General features: G+C 34.7%; 1 protein-coding gene and 2 non-coding genes across 3 annotated transcripts in view; 1 reads left to right on the plus strand and 2 right to left on the minus strand.

Moving 5' to 3' along the window:
- LOC134853881 (uncharacterized) overlaps positions 1 to 21,332 on the plus strand; it is a 158,685-nt gene that overhangs the window by 85,706 nt on the left and 51,647 nt on the right. The window contains exons 26-39 of the mRNA XM_063869837.1: positions 2,797 to 2,914; positions 3,236 to 3,507; positions 3,792 to 3,923; positions 4,625 to 4,801; positions 5,162 to 5,382; positions 8,231 to 8,630; positions 11,355 to 11,500; positions 13,404 to 13,547; positions 13,855 to 13,980; positions 14,288 to 14,391; positions 14,592 to 14,637; positions 14,848 to 15,001; positions 15,078 to 15,196; positions 15,368 to 15,580. Coding sequence (XP_063725907.1) covers positions 2,797 to 2,914; positions 3,236 to 3,507; positions 3,792 to 3,923; positions 4,625 to 4,801; positions 5,162 to 5,382; positions 8,231 to 8,630; positions 11,355 to 11,500; positions 13,404 to 13,547; positions 13,855 to 13,980; positions 14,288 to 14,391; positions 14,592 to 14,637; positions 14,848 to 15,001; positions 15,078 to 15,196; positions 15,368 to 15,580 — 2,372 coding nt within the window. The remainder of the gene's footprint in view (positions 1 to 2,796; positions 2,915 to 3,235; positions 3,508 to 3,791; positions 3,924 to 4,624; positions 4,802 to 5,161; positions 5,383 to 8,230; positions 8,631 to 11,354; positions 11,501 to 13,403; positions 13,548 to 13,854; positions 13,981 to 14,287; positions 14,392 to 14,591; positions 14,638 to 14,847; positions 15,002 to 15,077; positions 15,197 to 15,367; positions 15,581 to 21,332) is intronic.
- Positions 16,932 to 17,014, minus strand: Trnal-uaa (transfer RNA leucine (anticodon UAA)). The gene has a single exon. It is a non-coding gene; the product is annotated as a tRNA-Leu (tRNA).
- On the minus strand, positions 17,675 to 17,757 carry Trnal-uaa (transfer RNA leucine (anticodon UAA)). The gene has a single exon. It is a non-coding gene; the product is annotated as a tRNA-Leu (tRNA).

Consider the following 21,332-nt stretch of genomic DNA (forward strand, 5'->3'; position numbering starts at 1 on the left):
CCCAAAAACATCTTGCAACCCTGTTTTGGTAAAATTATTCTTTTTTATTATTTTACTTAATGAACTAAGTTTCATTAGATACAATTACAAAATTGTTTGAAGCAAATTTTTTAGGACCAAGGATACTGTATGGGTTTTACTGCCCATCAAGGGAAACCAGATAAATTGAAATCAAATACTTCACAGAAAATATTCCACAAGCTACTTTTTGTCACGCGAGTACGTTTCAAAAACGCTTTTTTGACTTTAGAAGAGAAAAAAATTGGCTTAAAAATTTTATTAAATCGAAGCTTATTTTTACTTTTGCTTATTTAACTTTATAGAGCTGCTTTTTTGTCGTGTTCCCGCTTGTGTTTGCAAAGTGCAGCTGTGTCATAATTGTTGCTGGAGAAGTTTGTTCGAAAAATTTTCTTTTGAACCAGAAAAATTCTGATTTTGGACCGCAGTTATAAGTGAGGAAACATAAAAAATCATAAAGCAGTTTACAAAATATAAGGTGTCTGAAGTAACTTCGCTGAAAAAAAATATTGAGAGGCTAAATTATACTGTTAAAGTTTGCTATTTTATGGTACATTTATTCGTATGATGTATAGGAACTTTTAGGTTTTTCTTTTTTTGATATGCAAGCAAAATCAGTTACCAAAATATTAATATTATATAGAAGGATAAGCCATGCGTCTTTTACTCAAGACATGAAAATACAGTTTTGTTTCATTAGAATTACGCTCGATTTTTTTTAGCGCCGTCTTGGGAATAAAAAACTTCAAAAAATCAAAAAAAAAATCAATTATTAGGAAAAAATGTAATTTTTGAGCCAGTTTTAAAAAAAAACGTCAACCGATACGCCTGTTTAACCAAAAATGTCAAATCTGCCTAATTTTTATATTTCAAGTGTTTTATAATCGGGAATTAGACTTTTTTACCGTAAGCGTTTTTTACTCAAAGAAAATTGTGAAGTTGCTTAATTAGTTAAATTTTGCAACTTCGAGACTACTTCACACCTTCACACTAGGCCTTAAGGTAACGTGGTTTTTTTGGGAATGAAAAACTTCAAAAATTTAAAAAATGACTCTAAAAAGTAGAAAAAAATATTGTTTATTTTGTCTTGTTTTTTTATAAGTAGTCTTAAGAAAAAAAAGCTTAATTACAATAGACTTTTTTAGTATGAACATCGTAAATGCCATTTAAAAAATTTTTTTTTAAATAATCTTTATTTTGCAGTTTTTTAAGTATACGATCGTACCATTCTGTCCTACTTGCACAGCAACCGGTTATCCTCATTTTTTAACATCAGTTTGAAATGCAAGATATTTGAAAAAGTTTGACAAAGCACCAATTCATTAAAAATTGGGAAGGGTTCCCACTGTGACAAATATGGATAAACATTGAATATCTATAAAATAAAACATACATATTGCAGATCTATTGTAATTTTATAAAATATAAATTTGATTTTGATATTCCAAAAATCGATTTTATTGCATATTGTTTTGCAAAAATTTTAAACTATAAATTTTGATTACATTATCAATACCATTTTTTTCTAAAATTTATTTTCTTAAGTCAATATTTGAGCATACGTTTTACAGATCGCATAAGACTATATACAGAGTTCATATTATATATACAGATTATCTTCATTTACTTCTGATTATAAACATAGTAATTAAAGGCTAAATTTCAATTATATACAGATTTTATTCAGACTTAATCCAATTTCTATGCAGATTAAAAACTGGTGTTCTCAACGTACTAGCCCATCAGATAATATGATTATATTGAAAAAAAAAGATAAAAATTTGGCTTTTCGGTTAAAATTTTATGCTAATGTTTGATCGTAAAAAAATATTTGAAATCAGTAATGCAGCAATAACTAATTTTCATGTTAATTTTGCTAAGTTTTTTTTGATGTTTTTTTTTCACAAAACTGCATCAAAAAGATAATCTTATAATGGCATTTGAAGAAAACTTGCACGAAAGCAGTTTTCTTACTCCAGGAACCCTCAGATTGTCTTCTCAAGTGAGTTCAGCTCACTATAACGCCGAGAAATTTTATTCCTGTTTCAAATGTTTTGGTAAATTTGTGAAAAAGGATTGGTTCATTTGTGATTTGGATGCTCGAAACTAAATTGTTACAAACTTCAGAGTTTTTAAACAATAAAAATAATCTTACATCTTTTTTGATATATTACATAGAAACTACCAACAGATTATCTACAGAATATCTACAGTTTGTATATAGATATTTTAACAAAGATTATACACTGACTATTTTCAGATTTTCTACAGATTTCATTCAGGTTTTACAGAATAGAAAAATCAATTATTTTAGCAATCCAATCCTATTTTTTTGATGGAAGAAAATCGATTCTATTTGTATAGAATCGATTATCGTTTAAAAAATTGTTTTACAAAAATCAATTCTATACTTGCGTCAATCTGTAGATTTTTTGTAGAGAATCGATTTTTATCCATTTTTTTTTCACTGCGGGTTGCTACCACTACTTCAATAAAGGCAAAATTTTTACAATTGGAAGTGCTTACAAATTTTGTTTGATTGGCGGAAAATTTATGATGGGCACGTACTTTTGTAATTTCAAAAATGTCGAGGGAATCTCCGTCATCAAAGTTCTATCATATATCAAATTCTGTACATTTAGTTGGCCCAGCAGCCATTTCGCAATGGTTTGATATGCGCATAAACCCTCTAAGATTACCTGCAGTTTTTCTTCATTTAATGTCCCCTAGATATTTCGTTTCTTTATTTTGCTTTGCTGTGTTGTGTTGTGTATGTAGACATGACGTGTGAGTTGATGGCTGTGTTCCGCAAGACACAAGACCCCTTCGACAGAACAGCCACTGCCATCATCACAGTCAATATCAAAGAATACGTGGCACCCACAGTCGAAATAAGGCTAGTCTAGATGCCAGCAGGCAGCCCATCACTCTTATTTACAAACAACTTAACTCAAAAAAGGATAGATTTTATTGAGGGTAAAAATCTAATTAGAGTTGCCATGACTTGTACAGAATTGGTAGGTTCAAACTTTTTTTAGAAGACTTTGTTTTCATTTAACAGCATTTCAAAGCTTCGTTTAATCGGCTAACAGTCGTTTGCATAAATCAAGAGCGAGAGCCATGAAAATGTTGTGCATTCAAAAACTTGAAAGATCTCTACCGCTTTTTAAGAGAAGCAGATAAAGTTTTTTTTGAATACCAGTTTCTACTTGTACAGAACTGGAAACGGAACTCCGGCCGAGCCGATGATCACAGCGGACAAACGGGCGGCGCAGAAGATCAACCCGATCGGCACCTTCCGGGCGATGAGTGAGTGCACTCTGGGAACGAACTGTGACCAAGTGTCGTTCGAGTGGTTCCTCGGGTGCGTCAAGCCAGACCTCCCTTCGCCCATAGACTACAAAGACATGATGAACTACGAGAATGTGACCTTGAGCGATGACCCTGAAGTGCAATCAGTGGAGAAACTTCGTGTGAACAACAGACTGCGTAAGTTTAGTTGGTATAACTGTAGCTTAAACTTAAAAATCATTCTGAGCTTCGAATAAAAAACAATCAATAAATGATAAAATGAAACATGTTCTCCTGTTGAAAGGTCATGCCTGTTAATTGGTAGAAACTCAAACTCAAGCAATACTGAATTTTCCCAGCATAGATTCCCAAATCTAAAATAGATCTCTATTTAAATGTCGCGGAATGACTATATTCTGCATGCATAATAGACACATCTCCATACAATTATTGGAGTGGACAGAAATGTTGGGATGTTTCAGAGAACGTGGGTGTTCCGATGGGTCTTCTGCGATACCAGGTGGGCAACAAGTCCCTGGACTGTGTGCTGTCTCTTCACGTGTGCAACGACCGAACAGAGGAGCAGATCAGAAGTGGAGAGAACGCATTCTGTGGCAAGTTCATTCTTTGCCTAAAAACATCAATTAGCTCAAAAAAGTTTGTCAATGTTCCTTTCTTTAAACTCGAGAAAACTTTGTATTCGCTTAAGATTTTAGATTTTTCTTCTTTTGTTTTCCACGCAAAATCTGGCACCACAATAAATCATCGGACTGGGTCGAGTGATATATCTTTTTAAACCATTTTAGTCGTGATTCGAATGACATTTAATTTCAAAAGTTTCAAAAACTTGTACCAGTGTCGAAAAAAATTGTTAAAAGTTTTGGGATTTAGTTCAATTTCAAGCCAGTAAAGCGAGCGAGCATAGGCTTATTACACAAGGATGAGCCCCGAAAATTTCAAAAAGTTGTCCCAGTCGAGAAAAACCAGTTCGATTTTTTTGAGTTTCAGTCTAATCCGACTGGAACTATCGAGGATTTTGAAGCTTCGCTTATGCGCTTCCTTGGCAAAAAAACCTTTAAAAAAATAGAAATTGCTATTTTCGTGAAATTAAAAACAAATTATCATGTATTTTTTGTCATTACATCTTGAACACTATTTAAATGAAAACAACATCAAAAAGAAAGAATTTCAGAAAGTTTTCTAAAGAAAAAGGAACGAAATACTTTTAATAAAGTTTCGGTTCTTAAGGATCTCCAAATGCGCGGTAAGTTTCTTAAAATTCGACTGGAGTTGAAATGTTTGGTTGTAATCGCAGGGTGGTCCCAGATGAACCTGAGGCTGAATGAGCCCCCCACTGGGGGCAATGTGACTCTGAACCACACCCCTGAAGTTGGACCCGGCAACTGTCTGGAGAACTACATGTACTGGAGCTTCTCCTTCGGAGACTGGACAGACCCGGACGACGGCTGCATCAAGGCCTACAAGATCATACGTGAGTCTCTTTTCTTGGAACCAGACAACTTGTAAAAAAAAATGAAGAAAACTGAATGAGAACATTTGAATCAGACGTTCAAACTGAACTACAAATGAGAACAGAGTTTAAGACGTGATAAAGTAAAAATAAAGACGTGATAAATTTTTAAAAAAGTAATATAAAACAATATTGTTCAGGGAAAAAACAGCTATTATGTTCAATTAGAGCTTTGAATTTTTGTTAGTTTTAGAGTTTTTTGAAATTTTCGGGATACAAGTTCGTGATTTCGGTTTTAGCCATTTGAGGATTTTAATTCGTTTCTATCTAATTATGAATAATTTCACAAACTTATCATTTATTTATTTATATATACTTCAGAATTGAGTGGACCTGGCATCTACCGAGTGCCCGTGGAAGAAGAACTACTCTCCCTCTCCCCCTTTTCGGAAGTAGTGCAGACGGCTCTCTACAGTGGCCCCGAGAACCCCTACAGGGAGAAGGTGAAGTTCGGAGACAAGGCCAATGACTGGGCCACTCTCTTCTGTGTCCGCATATCCGACTGTTTGGGCGCCTTCACTTTCTACTGTGTTCGAAACAGGGTGAGAGTTTAAGAGTTTTAGTAGTTTCAGAGGCATACAAATAATCAGTCGTCAATTTTAGCCTGTTTTTTTCTTCAAAAATTTAGCTACAAAATAGGGTCCTTATTGTTTTTTCGGAGAGCTCGGTAAATCAACTTGGTCGAAGTTAAAAAAAAGTCGACAAAATTTTCAAAAACGCCCCCATTGAAAAATTTCTGCGCACGCTACTGAAATTTTGTCACTGTTTTTGGTTTACTGCCATTTTTTGATAAACAAAGGGACTTTTTTAAATTTTTTTCAGAGTTATTTTTCAGAATTATTTAAGTTTTTTGTTTTTCGTGTTTCTTTTGAAAAAAAAAACATTACCAATTTCATCACGCTTGGTAAATTCAAGAGATCAAGTTATTTTTGTTGCTTGAACTTGGTCAACAATTCAATTGAATTGATCCTTCTTAAGTTTTGCTTTTCAACAATTTTATTTTCAAGTACTCCGGTCAATTTGTGAGCTTCAGTTGAAAATTGCTGCAAATCACAAAAAGATGGGCGGCGATTGATGGTCTTATACTTTAATCTTTTAAGCCCGAAAAAATAGCTACCAACTTTACCATACCCGGGTAGAAAAATTTCATACAATTTCCAAACCACGGTCCATACATTTCAACCAATCAAAATATTGCATCAAAAAATGTATGGTTGCTCTAATTTTGTCAAAATGACAATTTTTGAGTGGTTTTCGGTTCATCGAATTTTCTATCTATCACCGTTCAAAATCAGAAATATTTCCACTTTATTCAAACAACTCTCACGAATCTTCGACACATAACTAAGCGTTTTTGACGAAATTTTTTATACTATCTGAAAAAAAAATGTTTTTATGAGCTCACATTAAATTTAAAAAAAAACTTAAACATACGATCTTTTTTCGTAAAGTTATGAGGGTGTGAAAACTGTTGCCTGGGCCATGCGCTGAGTTATTTGATGCGCAGTGAGAATTTTAATTAAAATACTGAAGGTTTGACGCAATTTGAAATTACGCGAGATACATTGCGTCCTTATAACACTCGCAGCGGTGGGTCAAATTGTTCCAAAGTGAACTCAGGCAAATCCTTTCGATTTTTTCTAGCATAAGATACGCTACACTAAATACATTCATTTGTACTTAGCATTGCGTTTGGGTGGATAAAATGCGGGAAAAAAAATTAAAAATGGTTAGATTTTCGATCATTTTTTTAAACATTTTACATTTTTAAAAATTAAAATTTTTAATTTGCCTTAAAGTGCAGTCAAAATTTTCAGGGTTTTGCCTTCTTTACGAGCAATCTTGCTGAGGACAGGTTCGATACCAGTGCCATACTAGGAAACGAGTAGCGTAGCGCACAAAAAAAACCTCAAATTTTCAACTGATAAATTTCTTATCCTTTTATTTAGAACAAAAAAACGCTCGTAAATAAACCAGCCGAAGTATAAACGAGCTACCATATAAACTAGTAAAAAAAAACAATTGTAATATGATTTGTATGTAGCAATTATGCAACAGTTACAAAATTCATGCAATTTTCATCCATATTACGTAACTTTTCGGCTGGTTTGTACAGTGTTGATTCAAATAATACGGACAAAACGAATAAAATTTTAAATTTTTCTCAAATTAAGTTGAGGTTAGACAAAAAGTGAAATGAACAATAATTCCTTAGAAGTTTAGGCGAATTAATATATTGTAATTTGTTTTGGTATAAGGCGTGGTGTAATTTTTTAAACAATAAAATAATTTTTTAAACAATAAAAAATTACGCTACAATTATTGATTTAATTGGTGACAGAATTTCATTAAAGTGAGTTTTTTAAATAGCGCAACAAAATTTAGGAAAAGTATAATTGTCTGTTTTGTAAAATTAATTTCAATTTTGTTTGATTGCCAAAAAATGTCCTTTTTTTCTATATAACGTACCAGTTGTTTATTTAAAAACAAATTTCAGATATTTTGCGACATCATACCCAGCTTAAATTTTGTTGGGCTGTATAAGCGGCTCTCTTTGATATATTTTTGTCAGCAATTGAACCAATAATTTTTGTGTAAAGATTTAAAGCAGCACTGTACTTCGGCTGATTTATTCACACTTAATAAAACGAGTGCGGGTGAAGTATCTTCTTACGTTCGAGCGCTCTGGGTATCAATATCTTCCAGATTGAATTTATTTTTGAATGTTTGACAAAATGCTTTCTTAAAGCTTTTGCAATTGTGAAAAAAACATTCACTAGTTGGTGCAGATGTAAGATTTTCTCGATGGCTAGCAAATTCAAAAATTATTGGACACATTTTTTTTGTGTTCGAAGCAGGAAGCGTCCCATACTCTCGCACAACGCCCCAGAGTCCAATACTGCACATAAGTCACCGGCGGATTTAGGGTCGGACGCCTTCCTCTCAGGAAGTCTCCCCTTAGTACTTTTTTGAGATACCCAACTTTGGTAACGGACCCTAAAGTTTTTCTAAAGGCTATACTAATTTTGAGGGGGGAGCGCGCGGCAAAAAACGCAAATTTCTTTGGTCAAAACTTTCCCAAAATTGCCTAAAAACGCCTATTTTTGCTTTTTTTAGTTTGCCTGCGGCGCAGAAAGTTTTGTCAAAATGGGGTCTTTATAGTGATTTGGGAGAGCTCAGAAAATCAAATTAGTCGACCTAAAAAAAGATTGACAAAATTTTCGAAACTTTTTGAAAATCTGGCCCCACCCCTCGAGAAAACCCTAGATCCGCCTCGACTTGAGTATAAACATTTTGTCGTTTTCTCCGAAAAACGTAACGAAAAACGTTTTTTTAAAACAGCTTTGTTTACCGAAAGATGCATTTTTGAAAGGAATGATTGTATTTCAGTTTGAGAAAGTCAGCTTGAATGACATGGTCACATGTCAATCTCAGAAAACGACAACCGCTGTCCCATTAGTGACTGAACCAATGACAACAACAACGACCACGACCACAACTACAGTCCCAGCAGCAGCATCAGTAACCCCGTTCTCGGCAACCGAAACCCCCCTGTTACTAACGAATACTTCTGCAGTTATGGTGGAGAGCCCAACCATACCCACATATCCCCGTGTGCAGGAGTTGCTGACAGACAACCCGTATCAATTAGAAGAAGAGTCCCTTCTGGTCGAGCGGGAACTGTACGATGCGGTTGAGAAGAATTACACCAAGTATATAGCGGAGGGGAGTCAGAGAAATATGAGTGCGTTTGTGCAGTTTGCCACGGAACAGATGAATCAAATTGCAGGTAACATTTGAATGGGATTCTTAACAGCATTACGAGGCCAAATTGTGTATTTTGTGAATGGATGCGTATTCCGCAACAGGCTGAAACAAATTCTTTGCGGACATTGCTTTTTTTGAAATTTTTTTTTTGAGATTTAACGAAAAAATTAAACACAACACTGTATTGATCAAAATTTCTCCAATCACAGCTGATTCTGCGGATCCGAAATTGTTTTGGGGAGTTCGAACAGTTTATGGAAGCCACAAGCAAACCATAATATATATGTGTACTAAAATTACGCGGTCGCGCAATCGGCAATTGTAATCGGGGTCCTGCTCGTATATCAGGGCAAAGCCTTTAAATTTCCGACTATGCCCCTCAATCTCTATCGAATAGTTTTTTGGGAAAACAAAATATTGAAAATCTTTAAATTTCCGACAATATCAAAGATCAAGTGTAAAAGTTTGAGTCGCACGAAATTAATACAATCGATTGGCTATAGTCTCAGTTCATTTTGGAACGATTTTGTTGTGCGGGATAATTCGCTACGCATAAATTATTCGCGTTACGCTTTCAACATGATGAATGAAATGTTCGAATTGCACATAAATTAGTCCAGAGCATGGCCAAATTTGATTTAAGGAAGTCAATATCTTCAACGAGATATAAACTTTTTTTGTTAATAACTGTTATTTTGATCGTTGATAATTGACTGAATAAAAAAGCCACATAGAGCATAAATATTCCGTTTTTGAAAGTCGGAACAAAAATAAAAACTCAGAAATGTAAATGAAGACAAGAGTGTTTGAATTGAAAATTAAATCTGCTGATAATGGAACATATTTTGGTCAGATTAACTGAACTTATAGTAAGACTCCTGAGCAGTTTGAATGTATCATCCAGATTATCACCACTGGCACTCATCCTAATAGCCACAATCCTCGTCCCAAATAACGCCAAAACACATATATGTCTAAGAGCCACAGATATTTTATCAAAACGCATTCCAAAAATGGCCACTGGTTATTTATAGTCACATATATAATCAGATACAATATACCAAAAGTCGCATATAGATAACCAAAACCCCCTAACCTCACATATCCATTTTGTATATTCGGTTTTAAAATGATGTTACCCAAGTAATGATCCTAAAAACAAGTAATAAAGGTGTACATCCACAATTTTAGTTGAAAATTGGTTTAAGATTTGCTATCGGCTTCCACTGAAATTAGTTAATTCCTTGCTTTTAAATTTCCGCATTTGCTAGATATTACTTCATTGTATTCGACAAAGTTGCGGAATCCGCTTACATTTGCTGAATCCGCTTACATTTGTGGAATCCGCTTACATTTGCGGAATCCGCTTGCATTTGTGGAACCCGCTTACATTTGTGGAATCCGCTTACATTTGTAGAATCCGCTTGCATTTGTGGAATCCGCTTACTTTTGTGGAATGCGTGGAACTCACGGAAATTTTTTATGTGGAATGTGGAATGCACTCACCCGCATCCAGTTTCAAGCGTTAATAATCGATTATATTACGATTTTAGTACCAGTCTCACTATAATTGAGAAACAATCAATTTTAATCCATTAATAATCGATTATAATCTTTCTTTTTAAATTCAAATTATAATTAATTATAATCCATTATAATCGGATATTTATTCGTCTATTTTTTGATACAATTATAATCGATTATAATTGATTATATTCCATTATTTTTTATCAAATTTCTATTTTATTAGTTTTGTCCATTTTTTTCTTCGAAGTTGCATCTAAATTGCTTATATTTTATGCTTTTTGTGTACGTTAGTTCCTATGGAAAATGAGAAAAATGTTTTTAAAGTTTTCCAATTAATTCAAATTTATAAGTTTTTTTTCATTTCTTCCTCATTAGAGTTGTTTTGTGATGCATATTTTAAGCTTTTTTAAACACCAAAACATCAGCAGATTGATTTAGTTTCATGATTGATTCGGAAAATTTATTTTTCATCTACCGCGAGAACCTTTCCACTCATATGAAAGGATCTCTATGAAACTTTTGTTTCGTGGTATAACTTTGTGTTCAGATGAACCAAAGTGTTCAAGAGATCTCTCTTTTAGAGATTTTTTTATTGACACAAAAAATAACCCATAAGATATGTTTCGAATATAAGAAAATTTCGGCAAAATAAGAGATTATAATCAATTATAATCGATTATAATTGATTTTAAGGGTTTTTAGTAAGAACTATAATCAATTATAATCAACCATAATCGATTATAAGAGATAAAAATCTCTTGGAAAATATCACGATTATAATCAATTATAAATCCCTTAAAGACCTAATTTTGGTAATTATAATCGATTATAATTGTCAAAATATCATCATAATAATCCGTTATAATCGATTTTTTACGCCTAAACTTGGATGCGGGCACATTTGGGAACCTACAGACACCATTTTGCGCATATCTAGTGCACAGTTCGGCTTCGCAATGAGTGTAATAAATAAATTGGAGCTACAAATCGAGTCATTTTATTTCATTTTTTCGGTATTTTCTTTTTTTCTGTTTTTGGAGAGTTTATCGGATCTGCTTCTTAATTCCTTTTTCTTGCTTCAATTTCTCCAATGAGTCAGTTGAGAGCTCAAACATTTGCCATTACAGCCAACACTTCAATTTCGATATCAATGATTTTATTATATACCCTCCCTTCTCGTCGTAATGTGTGTCAGTGATGTTGTTGTTGTGATGTGCAGCGGAGTTGGAGGCTGAGTTGTCGGCCATCACCGCCGAGTTGGAGTTGGTGGGCAGTGGGCGGGAGACTGAGTGGAGTGAGGAGGAGAATGCGCAGATAGAGGAGGTGCTCGCCCACAAGACCCAGATGAGGCAGGAGCTCAAACAGGTACACACTTCACACCACAGACTACTATACATCTAATAACAAAGAAAGAACCAAAAAAACTGCATGTAGTTCATAAGCAAGGACACCACATTAGTTCAACAAATCAGCAAAATTATCACTGCTCTAAAACCAAAATCTTCTTGCGGTCATGATGGGCTATCAACAAAAATGTTTAAATTGTGTGCACCGGTCATCTCTGTTTTCTCGGCGAAAATTTTTAATAAATGTATTGATAGTGCTTATTTTTCCGACTCATGCAGAATTGCCAAAATTATTGCTATTTTCAAGGATGAAAGCAAACAAAATGCTAGCAACTATCGACCTATTAGCCTACTGACGGTCTTCAGCAAAATCTTTGAGAAGTTACTACATAAAAGAATGTTGTCTTTTATCAAAAAACACAATACTATTATAATACCAGAACAATTTGGTTTCCGTGAAAAATATTCTTGCATCCATGCAGTTGCAAGGGTGATTGAATTTATAAGAAAGACAGTAGACCAAAAATATATGGAATTAGCACTTTTCATAGACATGAAGAAGGCATTTGACATAGTTGACCACTCAATTCGTTTGGAAAAATTAAATTCATACGGTTTTCCAGGCAGATTTAATGATCTCATCTTAAGTAATTTAACAAATAGACAGCAATACGTTAAAAATACGAAGGGTAGATTTTCTAAAAACCAATAAAATGTGGGGTGCCCCAAGGATCTGTTCTTGGTCCACTTTTTTTTTTACTATATATCAATGATATTAACAAAATCGCAACAAAGACTGAAGTAAGCCTTTTTGCCGATGAGGCTGCCATTCTTGCATCTTTTCCAACATCGAGAATATCCGATGATTTTAAGAATGATTTAGGGAAATCAGATGACTGGTGCATTCGTAACAAATTGTCGATTAGCTCTACAAAATCTAAAATTTTACCTTATGGTAAACCTTGTGTTGATACAAATATTACACTGGGAGGTGAAAATGTTAGTTTTACTGAATGATTGAAATTTTCAGGTGTTCAAAATGATCATCAACTTAGATTTAACGAGCATGTAAATATTGTCTGCAAAAATTAGCAAGATTTAATGTGATCATGTACAAAGGCCGGTGTGTATTTTCGAAAAAAAAGTTATTAAGGTTTTATTTAGCTTAGGTGGTACCAATAATATCATATGGTCTTTTGGTATGTGGTTGTACTAGCAAAACAAATCTGGAAAAAGTTTATTTATTTCAGAAAAGATACTGCGAACAATTTTCTTTAAACGAAAATTTGAACATATTACTTCGAAATTTAATGAACTTGGTTTAGAACCAGTTCATGAAATCTATTTAAATCAATTGGTCAAAGAGAAAATTTTCCAATACCTAAAACGTTCTCCATTAGACTATCTGAATTTTAATAAATTTAGTTATCGAAGAAGTACACGTTCTATCTCAAATGGAAGGATTACCTTTTACCTCTGCAAAAAAAATGATGGAAAATTCTCTCTCTTATGAAATTTTGAAATGCTTCAACTTTTTGATGTCAAATAGGCTTCTTCCAGATAACATTGAAACTTACTCTGATGAGAAACTGTCAAACTTTTTTAAAATTTTCAAGGAAAACTAAATTATTGATAATGTACAGCTGATCGACAATTTTTTCTAATTAGCATGAACTGATCTTTGTCGTTGCTTAATTGTAATAGTTATCCCGGGGGTAACTACTTGTTAGGCTGAACAGCCTCTTCTAGCTACCCTGATGCAGTGAATGATTTTGCAGATTGTACTTTCTTCACTGTATCGAATAAACGATTTTGTTCTCTGTGATGAGCTCTACAGCTCTTATGTTGGTCCTTTCCCTCGTGAATAAATGGTCTCAACAAACACTTTCGCTAGACAGTTTCTTTTCCAAACTTTGCTCCAGTTGAGTGAGCTGATCAACCAGGAGGTGTTGTTGGGTCTGGAGGGGGGAGTGGGGGAGATGAACTCGCCCGAGATTCTGGACTCGGTGGCGGGGGGACTATCCGGCGCCACCAAGGAGACAGACGCCATGTCCGAATATGCACTGGTCAGTATAGCCAGATCACTCATACCAGTTGTTTTTGTCAAGTGTATCTGAACTTGCATCTATAATTGAGATTCGAGCTGCCGCCACCAACTACCAACCAACTTTTTTTGATCCATTAATTCTCTAATGATATCGAGTTTGTTTAGTGTCAGTTTATTATAACGAGACACGTTATTTCTCAGTAAATTACCAGTGATTGCCTGAAAAAATAAATAGTTTTACTGCCATCCAGAGAAAGAATTTTTGTCACCTGAAAAGAGATAACCATATTTTTCTCCCATATTCTCCAGGTTCACTGTGCGTTTAGGGTTCGGCGAAGGTGATGGCGGACCGGATTGGGCAGAATCTGATGGAGCTGGCGGCGGAAGTGGACCAGGAGACCACGGAGGCCATAGCCGCACCCGCACTCGGGGCCACTGCTGGAACTGTTCTGGTTTGTTATTCCACACCTAGACGATTATGCTGTTTATCAGTCAAAATACCTTGACACTTCAGTTTGAACAATTCCAGCAGTTTGGGTATAACAGAAATGCTAAAACCCCATGCCAAAATTAAATTAGAATCCCATGCAACTCTTATTTTGCAAAATGTTAGTGTCAACAAAATGAAAACGTAAGGAGTTCTGGTCGGCTGCAAGTTTCCTACAAATGATTTTTAAAGGTGCGCAAAGAAGAATAAAAATTCGTAATAATTTTCTTTTTCACTATTTTCTGTGAGTATCAAGTATGAGTTTTTTCCAGGGTGCCAGGGACAAAATAGTGGGCGATGGAGAGGAGAAGGAGGAGTCTAATAATGGAACAGAAGTAGTGACCACTATTGGACCATTGATGCCTGATGAATACGTGTACGTACCATGACTGGTTCCTAATAATGGTAATAAGTAGTCTATTAAGGTAAAATTGAATGAGAAACTACTTATATACTTCTTGGTGACAGCTCGCGTCTCTAAATATCAAGTATTTTTGGTTGATGATATCTGTAGTTTGCGTGTTTTCATCTCAACTGCAGTTTCTTTGAAAACGAGTTAATGACCATATTTTGTAGAGATTCGGTGACTGGAACTCCAACGCCGCTGCAGGGAAGCATGACGGTTGGTTTCAATTTTTAAACAAAACTTCTGAAACTTAGCGGATTTAGTTGGTTACAATGAGAACACGTTTTTTTATTCATGCACTCTTAGTACTCAAACGTTTTGTGGTCAAACATGTTTTGGTACTTTGAGACAAAAAAAATATTTTGAATGTGGCAAAGGAGGCTTCGCGATTTTGTAAGTATTTAATTGTGTCTTGTGGTCTTGTAGGATTGGGGTATGGAAGCTATGGATGCGATTGACAAGATATCCGGAGCCTGTCAGATGAACAAGGCGGCCGAGGAGCCGAACACTGGACTGGCCACGGAGTCCATGGGCATTGAGCTGGTCAAGCGACAGTCCAAAGACGTCACTGGCACAGACGGTACGGACACTTTCCCTTAAGACTGTCTACTCTATGATTTAACAGTCTCTATTTAGAGATAAGGAACTATTTTCAGGCAAAGTGGTGACGGTGACTGCTCTTTCGATGCCCCAGCCGCCTAAAGTGAAGCTGCCCGCTTTCGACTACCTGCTAGATGACAATCCGTACAGACCACAAGACGCCATTTCTCTGCAGGTGAACCAGGCTTCCGTTTACTTTCAAAATAGATGTTTAAATTGAAGAGCATGATTATTCAAAACACTAATACGAATATATTCTCTTAGACAGGGGAACGATCTGACACCTAAAATGAATTAGAGTAGGGCTTTGTTCACTTAATCCATCATCTGTCATCCATTGTTTCAGTCCCTGGTCACCCCTCGTCCCTTCCTCTTTGGCACCCCCGGAGACTACTTGGTGGGCAACAGTGCCCTCCTCCGTATCAGTCTCTCCACTGGCACTGAGAACCACAAGATCCAGGTACCTGAGGCCAGGAAGGCCATCGACCTCCACATTCCCAAGGACAACAAGCAAGCCAAAGAGGCCGGGCTGGAGACGAAGAGGGGTTGGATGGAGTTGGTGAGTGTCCTTCTTTTTCGGCCCATTAACCCCAGCACCCAAGTCGAAACACACTTTCGTTCTTGATTGGCATTTTAAAAACATCAGTTATTGTTATGTTAAGTGAGGTTTGTCGCTTCAATTTATGCATGTTATTTGCGGTCACCCGGGATGAGGTGCTCGACTCATGATTCGGCCTAAGACAGTCGAACGAAGGAAATTGTCAATCAAAAGCGAATCATGGGTACAATGGGGTCAAATACTGGTTGAACAGGATCAAATCATGAGTAGTCGATTAAGGTCGATAGAGTCGAACAGGTTCGAATCATGAGTCGAACAGGGTCAAATCATGGTTCGAATAGGGTCGAACCATGGGTTTTGAACGTGCATTTTTAGCTTCCAAAATGTATTTGCTACCACTTGTGTTCGCGTGTCCATTGCTACCACTCGTGTCCATTAGAACTTAAGTCGAACGCCTTAACCCCATGGCCATATTTGCTTGATCTATCACATACCTGAATTGTCGTAATCCTACTACCTTTCGGACGATCTTTTGCAATGAATGAAAAATATATGGAAAAATGCTTATCATACAATTTCGAACAATTCTATGACGACAGAAAATTGCAAGAAAATCTACGATAAGCTATTTTTCATGTATGAGAATTAATTGATAAGCATTTTTTCTTTAAATCAAAAACGTAATATTTCTCGAGTTTTGCGAATGATTTTTGTGTTTTGTCCGAAAACACTATACTATAACCATGATTTTTCAAATACAAGAAACCCCATTGGTTGAAATATAACCCCATTGGGTAAAAATTGCTTATTAAACCATAAATTGTATGATTAAGACTTTTTCCAGACACTCCTTACATGAAACTTTATGATAACCATTTTCTTGGATGGAATTGTATGATAAGTATGTTTCGTGCATGGAGGTCAACCCAGAGAACTAGAGCATCAAAGATAACTGGCTGCTGTGTAAGTAGCACAGAATAATGCGAATACTATTAATTGAATTTCTAAGAAATGCATATACAAAAGTCTAACAAAATTGAAAACAAAAACTTTTTTAATAGAGGACAATTGAATTATAAGAAAAGCAATTGCAATTATGAGAACTAACTGGAGAAACTTTAAGTTTAGTGACGTTAAGTTGGCAGTCGGAGCAATAATCACGTTTAAACCATCATGTACGCTAGTTTGCCACATCAACGATTGTTTCGGAGTCGTAACCTGTTCCGCACATTCTCTGATTTTGAAAAAAAAAGGAAAAAAGTTGAGGTCTAGTTGATTAGCAAAATATGTAGCGAAAAAAATTTGATATTGCGCTCAGATTTGGGTTCATTTTAATCGTTAAAACAGTATCTGCAACCACTGGGGTTCGAAACCAGGAAGACTTCTGTCCATTGGATTTTAAGTCCAATGCCTTAACCACTCGGCCATAGTAGCTTGCTAACTAGCCTCCGCAAAAAACCACTCCAAAAAGATTTGCAAAAAGTTTTTAAGAAAACAGTATATAACTTCAAAGTGTTTGATCGGCATACCACTCTTGGGAAATATAAAAAAACTTGGGATCCTTAACTATATTAACTCCTAGCCCATCAACAGAACGAATATAACTCAAAATTTTTAAACATCTCTAGAAAGAGTTCTGAAACTAAACTAAAAAATAAATTATCAAAAAGTTTTGTGCTATAGGATTTTTATCTCGTTTTCAAAGCTTTTCTGCTACCACTGGGGTTCGAACCCAGGAGGATATCTGTCCATTGGAACTTAAGTCCAACTCTTTAACTACTCGGCCATAGTAGCTTGCTAACAAGCCTCCGCAAAAAATCACTCCAAAAAGATTTGCAAAAAGTTTTTAAGACAACAGCAAGTAACTTCAAAATGTTTGATCGGCAAACCACTCTTGAGAAATATTAAAATACTTGAGCTCTTTAACTATAATAACTCCTAACTCATCAACAGAACGAATATAATTCAAGTTTTTTAAATATCTTTAGAAAGGGGCGAACAATTGCTTTTCGCAAAAGTTCTGAAACTAAACAAAAATGTAAATTATTAAAAGTTTTGTGCTATAGGATTTTTATCTCGTTTTCAAAGCGTTTCTGCTACCACTGGGGTTCGAACCCAGGAGGACATCTGTCCATTGGAACTTAAGTCCAACGCCTTAACCACTCGGCCATAGTAGCTTGATAACTAGCCTCCGCAAAAAATAACACCAGAAAGATTTGCAAAAAGTTTTTAAGAAAACAGTAAATAACTTCAAAATGTTTGATCGGCAAACCACTCTTGGGAAATATTAAAATACTTGAGCTCCTTAACTTTCTCAACTCCAAGCCCATCAACAAAACGAATTAAACTCAAGTTTTTAAAATATCTTTAGAAAGGGGCGAACAATTGCTTTTCGCAAAAGTTCTGAAACTAAACTAAAATGTAAATTATCAAAAGTTTTGTGCTATAGGATTCTTATCTCGTTTTCAATACGTTTTTGCTACCACTGGGGTGCGAACCCAGGAGGACATCTGACCATTGCAACTTAATTCCAACGCGTTAACCACTCGGGAATAGTAGCTTGATAAATCAACTGATCAAAAAACAATCGCAAAAAAAACAAATTGATCCGCAAAAGCATTTAAAGAAAAAATCTTTGAAGTGTTTGTTCGGCTTCTCACTCTTGGAATGTATGAAATTTACTTGGTCTTTTTAATTGTCATGATTCTTAACCCATCAACACAAAAAATATAACTCAAGTTTTCTTTTTAATTTTTCTAATGAGGGGCAAAAAAACTTTTTTCTGAAAAAAGTTCTGAAACTGAACGAAAGGTAACTACCAAATAGTTAGTGTTACGAGGTTTTTAACCTCGTTTTCAAAAAGTATCTGCTACCACTGGGTTTCTAGCTTAAGAGAACTACATTCAATTGGAGATTAAGTCCAACGCCTTAACCACTTGGCCATAGTAGCTTGATCACTCCCAAATCTTAAATAAAGCTATCCTAATGCCATATCTTTTTTCAAATAAATGACCTTGGCTGATCTTTTAATAGTTTCAATGTATCAAGCTAAGCGATGAAAAACTCGAACTCCACCAGTTCTCAACCCTTTGCTAAATTTGTTTCAGAAGAAATTACTTTGAAAAAATTTGTTTTGATACTTGCTTTCCTTATTTATTTCAATCAAATGCCTTCTTTATTCTAGGGTATACAGTTTGAAAATCAAGACACACTCTTATGAAAAACAATTTTGAATGATTTGTTAGTCGCTTGCTTTTCGAAAATAATCAAATTTTAGTTATGAAGTGAAAATAAACCATTACTCGCTTCAAGTCTTGGCCAAGTTAACATCCTCACCCGACAACGATCTGGGATTCTCATTTGACTTTTTAATCTTGGTTTTACAAGCTACACAATTTCAACTCAAACTTAATAGTGGGGCGGAGGATCTCAACTGTTGTCGTTTTAGCCGTTTTTTTAGATTGTTCAAGTCTCGCACCGAAAGTTCTCGGCTAAAATAGATTATATTGAGAAAATGCTGCCCAAAAATGTTGCCATTATAATCGATTATGTGTAACCAATATAGACAACATTATCTTTTTTAATACAAAGAGATAGACATACATAATAAAAATAAACAGACATACATACAATATACATTCATACCAACAGGCATACAAATAAATATACATACATAACTTACTCACATACAAACAAACATGAATACAATCAAACGTATATGCAAAAAATATCTAAAAACATAAATACATACATATATACAAAGATGCAAACAAGGATACAAACATACGTACATACAAACATACATACATACATGCATACATACATGCAATCAAATATACATACATAGATACATACATTTATACATACATAGATAGATAGAAACAAACAAACATACTTAGAATAAAACATACATACAAACATACGCACAAACATATATAAAAATATACGTACGAACTTACATACAAACATATGCAAAAAACTACGATCTTGTTAACATCCTCCTTTCTAATTGACATTAGGTGGAGGTGTGAGAAATGACAGAGGATTTCAGTGGGCGGCTATGATTAGTTAACAGAAAAGTTAAAAAGTAGCAGTATAAGCCCCAGTTTTAAAAAGCAAGGTTTTTTTGAAAGTTTCAAGTCCTAATAAAATCTGAAACTTCGGTTTTCTTATTAATTTCAGAGCAAAAAAAAAATTCAATAAATCCAGCTCTTTGATTTGGTATTCACCAGATGAAATCATTGGTCTTTCATAAACAAAAAAGACTTTTAAAACTTATTCTAAGATACATAATTCAAACCCCCCATTATAGTAAACTTCAAATTCAACAAATTTAGGCAGTGTTTTTGTTGGTTTAAGCCATTTTCCGTACCTGCAGTTCATCGCCCCACACATTCAAAATAATTTTTTCATTTCGACACACGGGTGGGTGCTTTTCTTGGCTAGTATATTTCGAGCTCCACCAGTAGGTGTCTAAGAAAATCAATTTGAGTACCTGTACATAGGGGATTTTCTGGGCAAGGTCTGAAATTCTTTATTTCTTACATAAGTTGATTTTCAGATCTGAATTTTCTTTTTTCAGATCTTGATAAGATTTTTTAATTTTCAGATCGGAAATTTGGATCTGGGAAATCTTTTGTTAAATTATAATTTATGCATTTCGAGCAAAAAATTGAGTTTTTATTTTTTGATGTTTCTGCAATACACACTTATGTTAAGATTAACTAGCGGTAAAAAAGAACTTTTTTTTCAGTTTTTTTCACTAAATGTCTTCTTCAACTCTGTTAAAAAAATTTAAAAAAACTGATAAAACGACTGTCAAATTTTTTGATTTTCATGATTTTCCAATGTTTATCACAAGCCTGGGGGAAACATAACTTGGCAGTCTCCAGCTTGAGACTTGGCTGAGTACCTGCTAGTAACTAGCAAAAGCTATCAAATACAAACAATAAAAATCAAAAATAGCAAAAATTGTGTCATAATCATTGATTTTTCAGAACTAAAATGACCAAGAAAAACTAAATTCAGATCTGAAATTAATTTTGAAATAGGTTTTTCCAGATCTGAGGGGATTGACGCTCCCTTCTCATAGATTTGACCCCCTGCCGACTTTTTACCCTTTTCAGATATCTATTTTTAGTGAGGTAACCTAGAACTTCTCTAAAGGCACCTTGGGCGCCAGTAAAAACTAATTTTTGAGGGGGGAGCGAGCGCCTAAACAACGCGAGTTTTTGGTCAACTTTTTCCAAAAAGTGCCAAAAAAATGCCTTTTATGGCCTGTTTTTCTTCAAATAATTGGCTGCGGCGCAGAAAATTTGGTTAAAATGGGGTCTTTTTGATGCTTTGGTAGAGCTCGGAAAATCAATTTGGGCGACCTAAAAAAAATGTCGGCAAATGTTTCGAAGTAATTTCAATGAAAGGAAAGTTTTTCAGACCAGATTCTCTCAACCCTGAGAGATTTTTTGGGATTTTTTATATTCAAAGTGTGCCCAAAATGTTTGATGTGATTCTACTGTCGATCACTTACAATTTGTAAGTACCCGGGTTGACTAAAAATGCTTGTCATACAAGTTTCATATATGAAAAAATGCTTATCATACAATTTCGTACAATTCCATAGATACAGAAAACTCTAAGATGTTAAGAAAACTCTAAGATAAGAATTTTTTCATATATGGAAATTGTAGGACAAGCATTTTTTCATGAATCAAAGAGTTGATTTTTTAGAAATTTATTTCTCAAAATTTTTGGT

The sequence above is a fragment of the Symsagittifera roscoffensis genome, chromosome 9 (assembly GCF_963678635.1).
Source record: "Symsagittifera roscoffensis chromosome 9, txSymRosc1.1, whole genome shotgun sequence".
Taxonomy (NCBI): Eukaryota; Metazoa; Xenacoelomorpha; order Acoela; family Convolutidae; genus Symsagittifera; species Symsagittifera roscoffensis.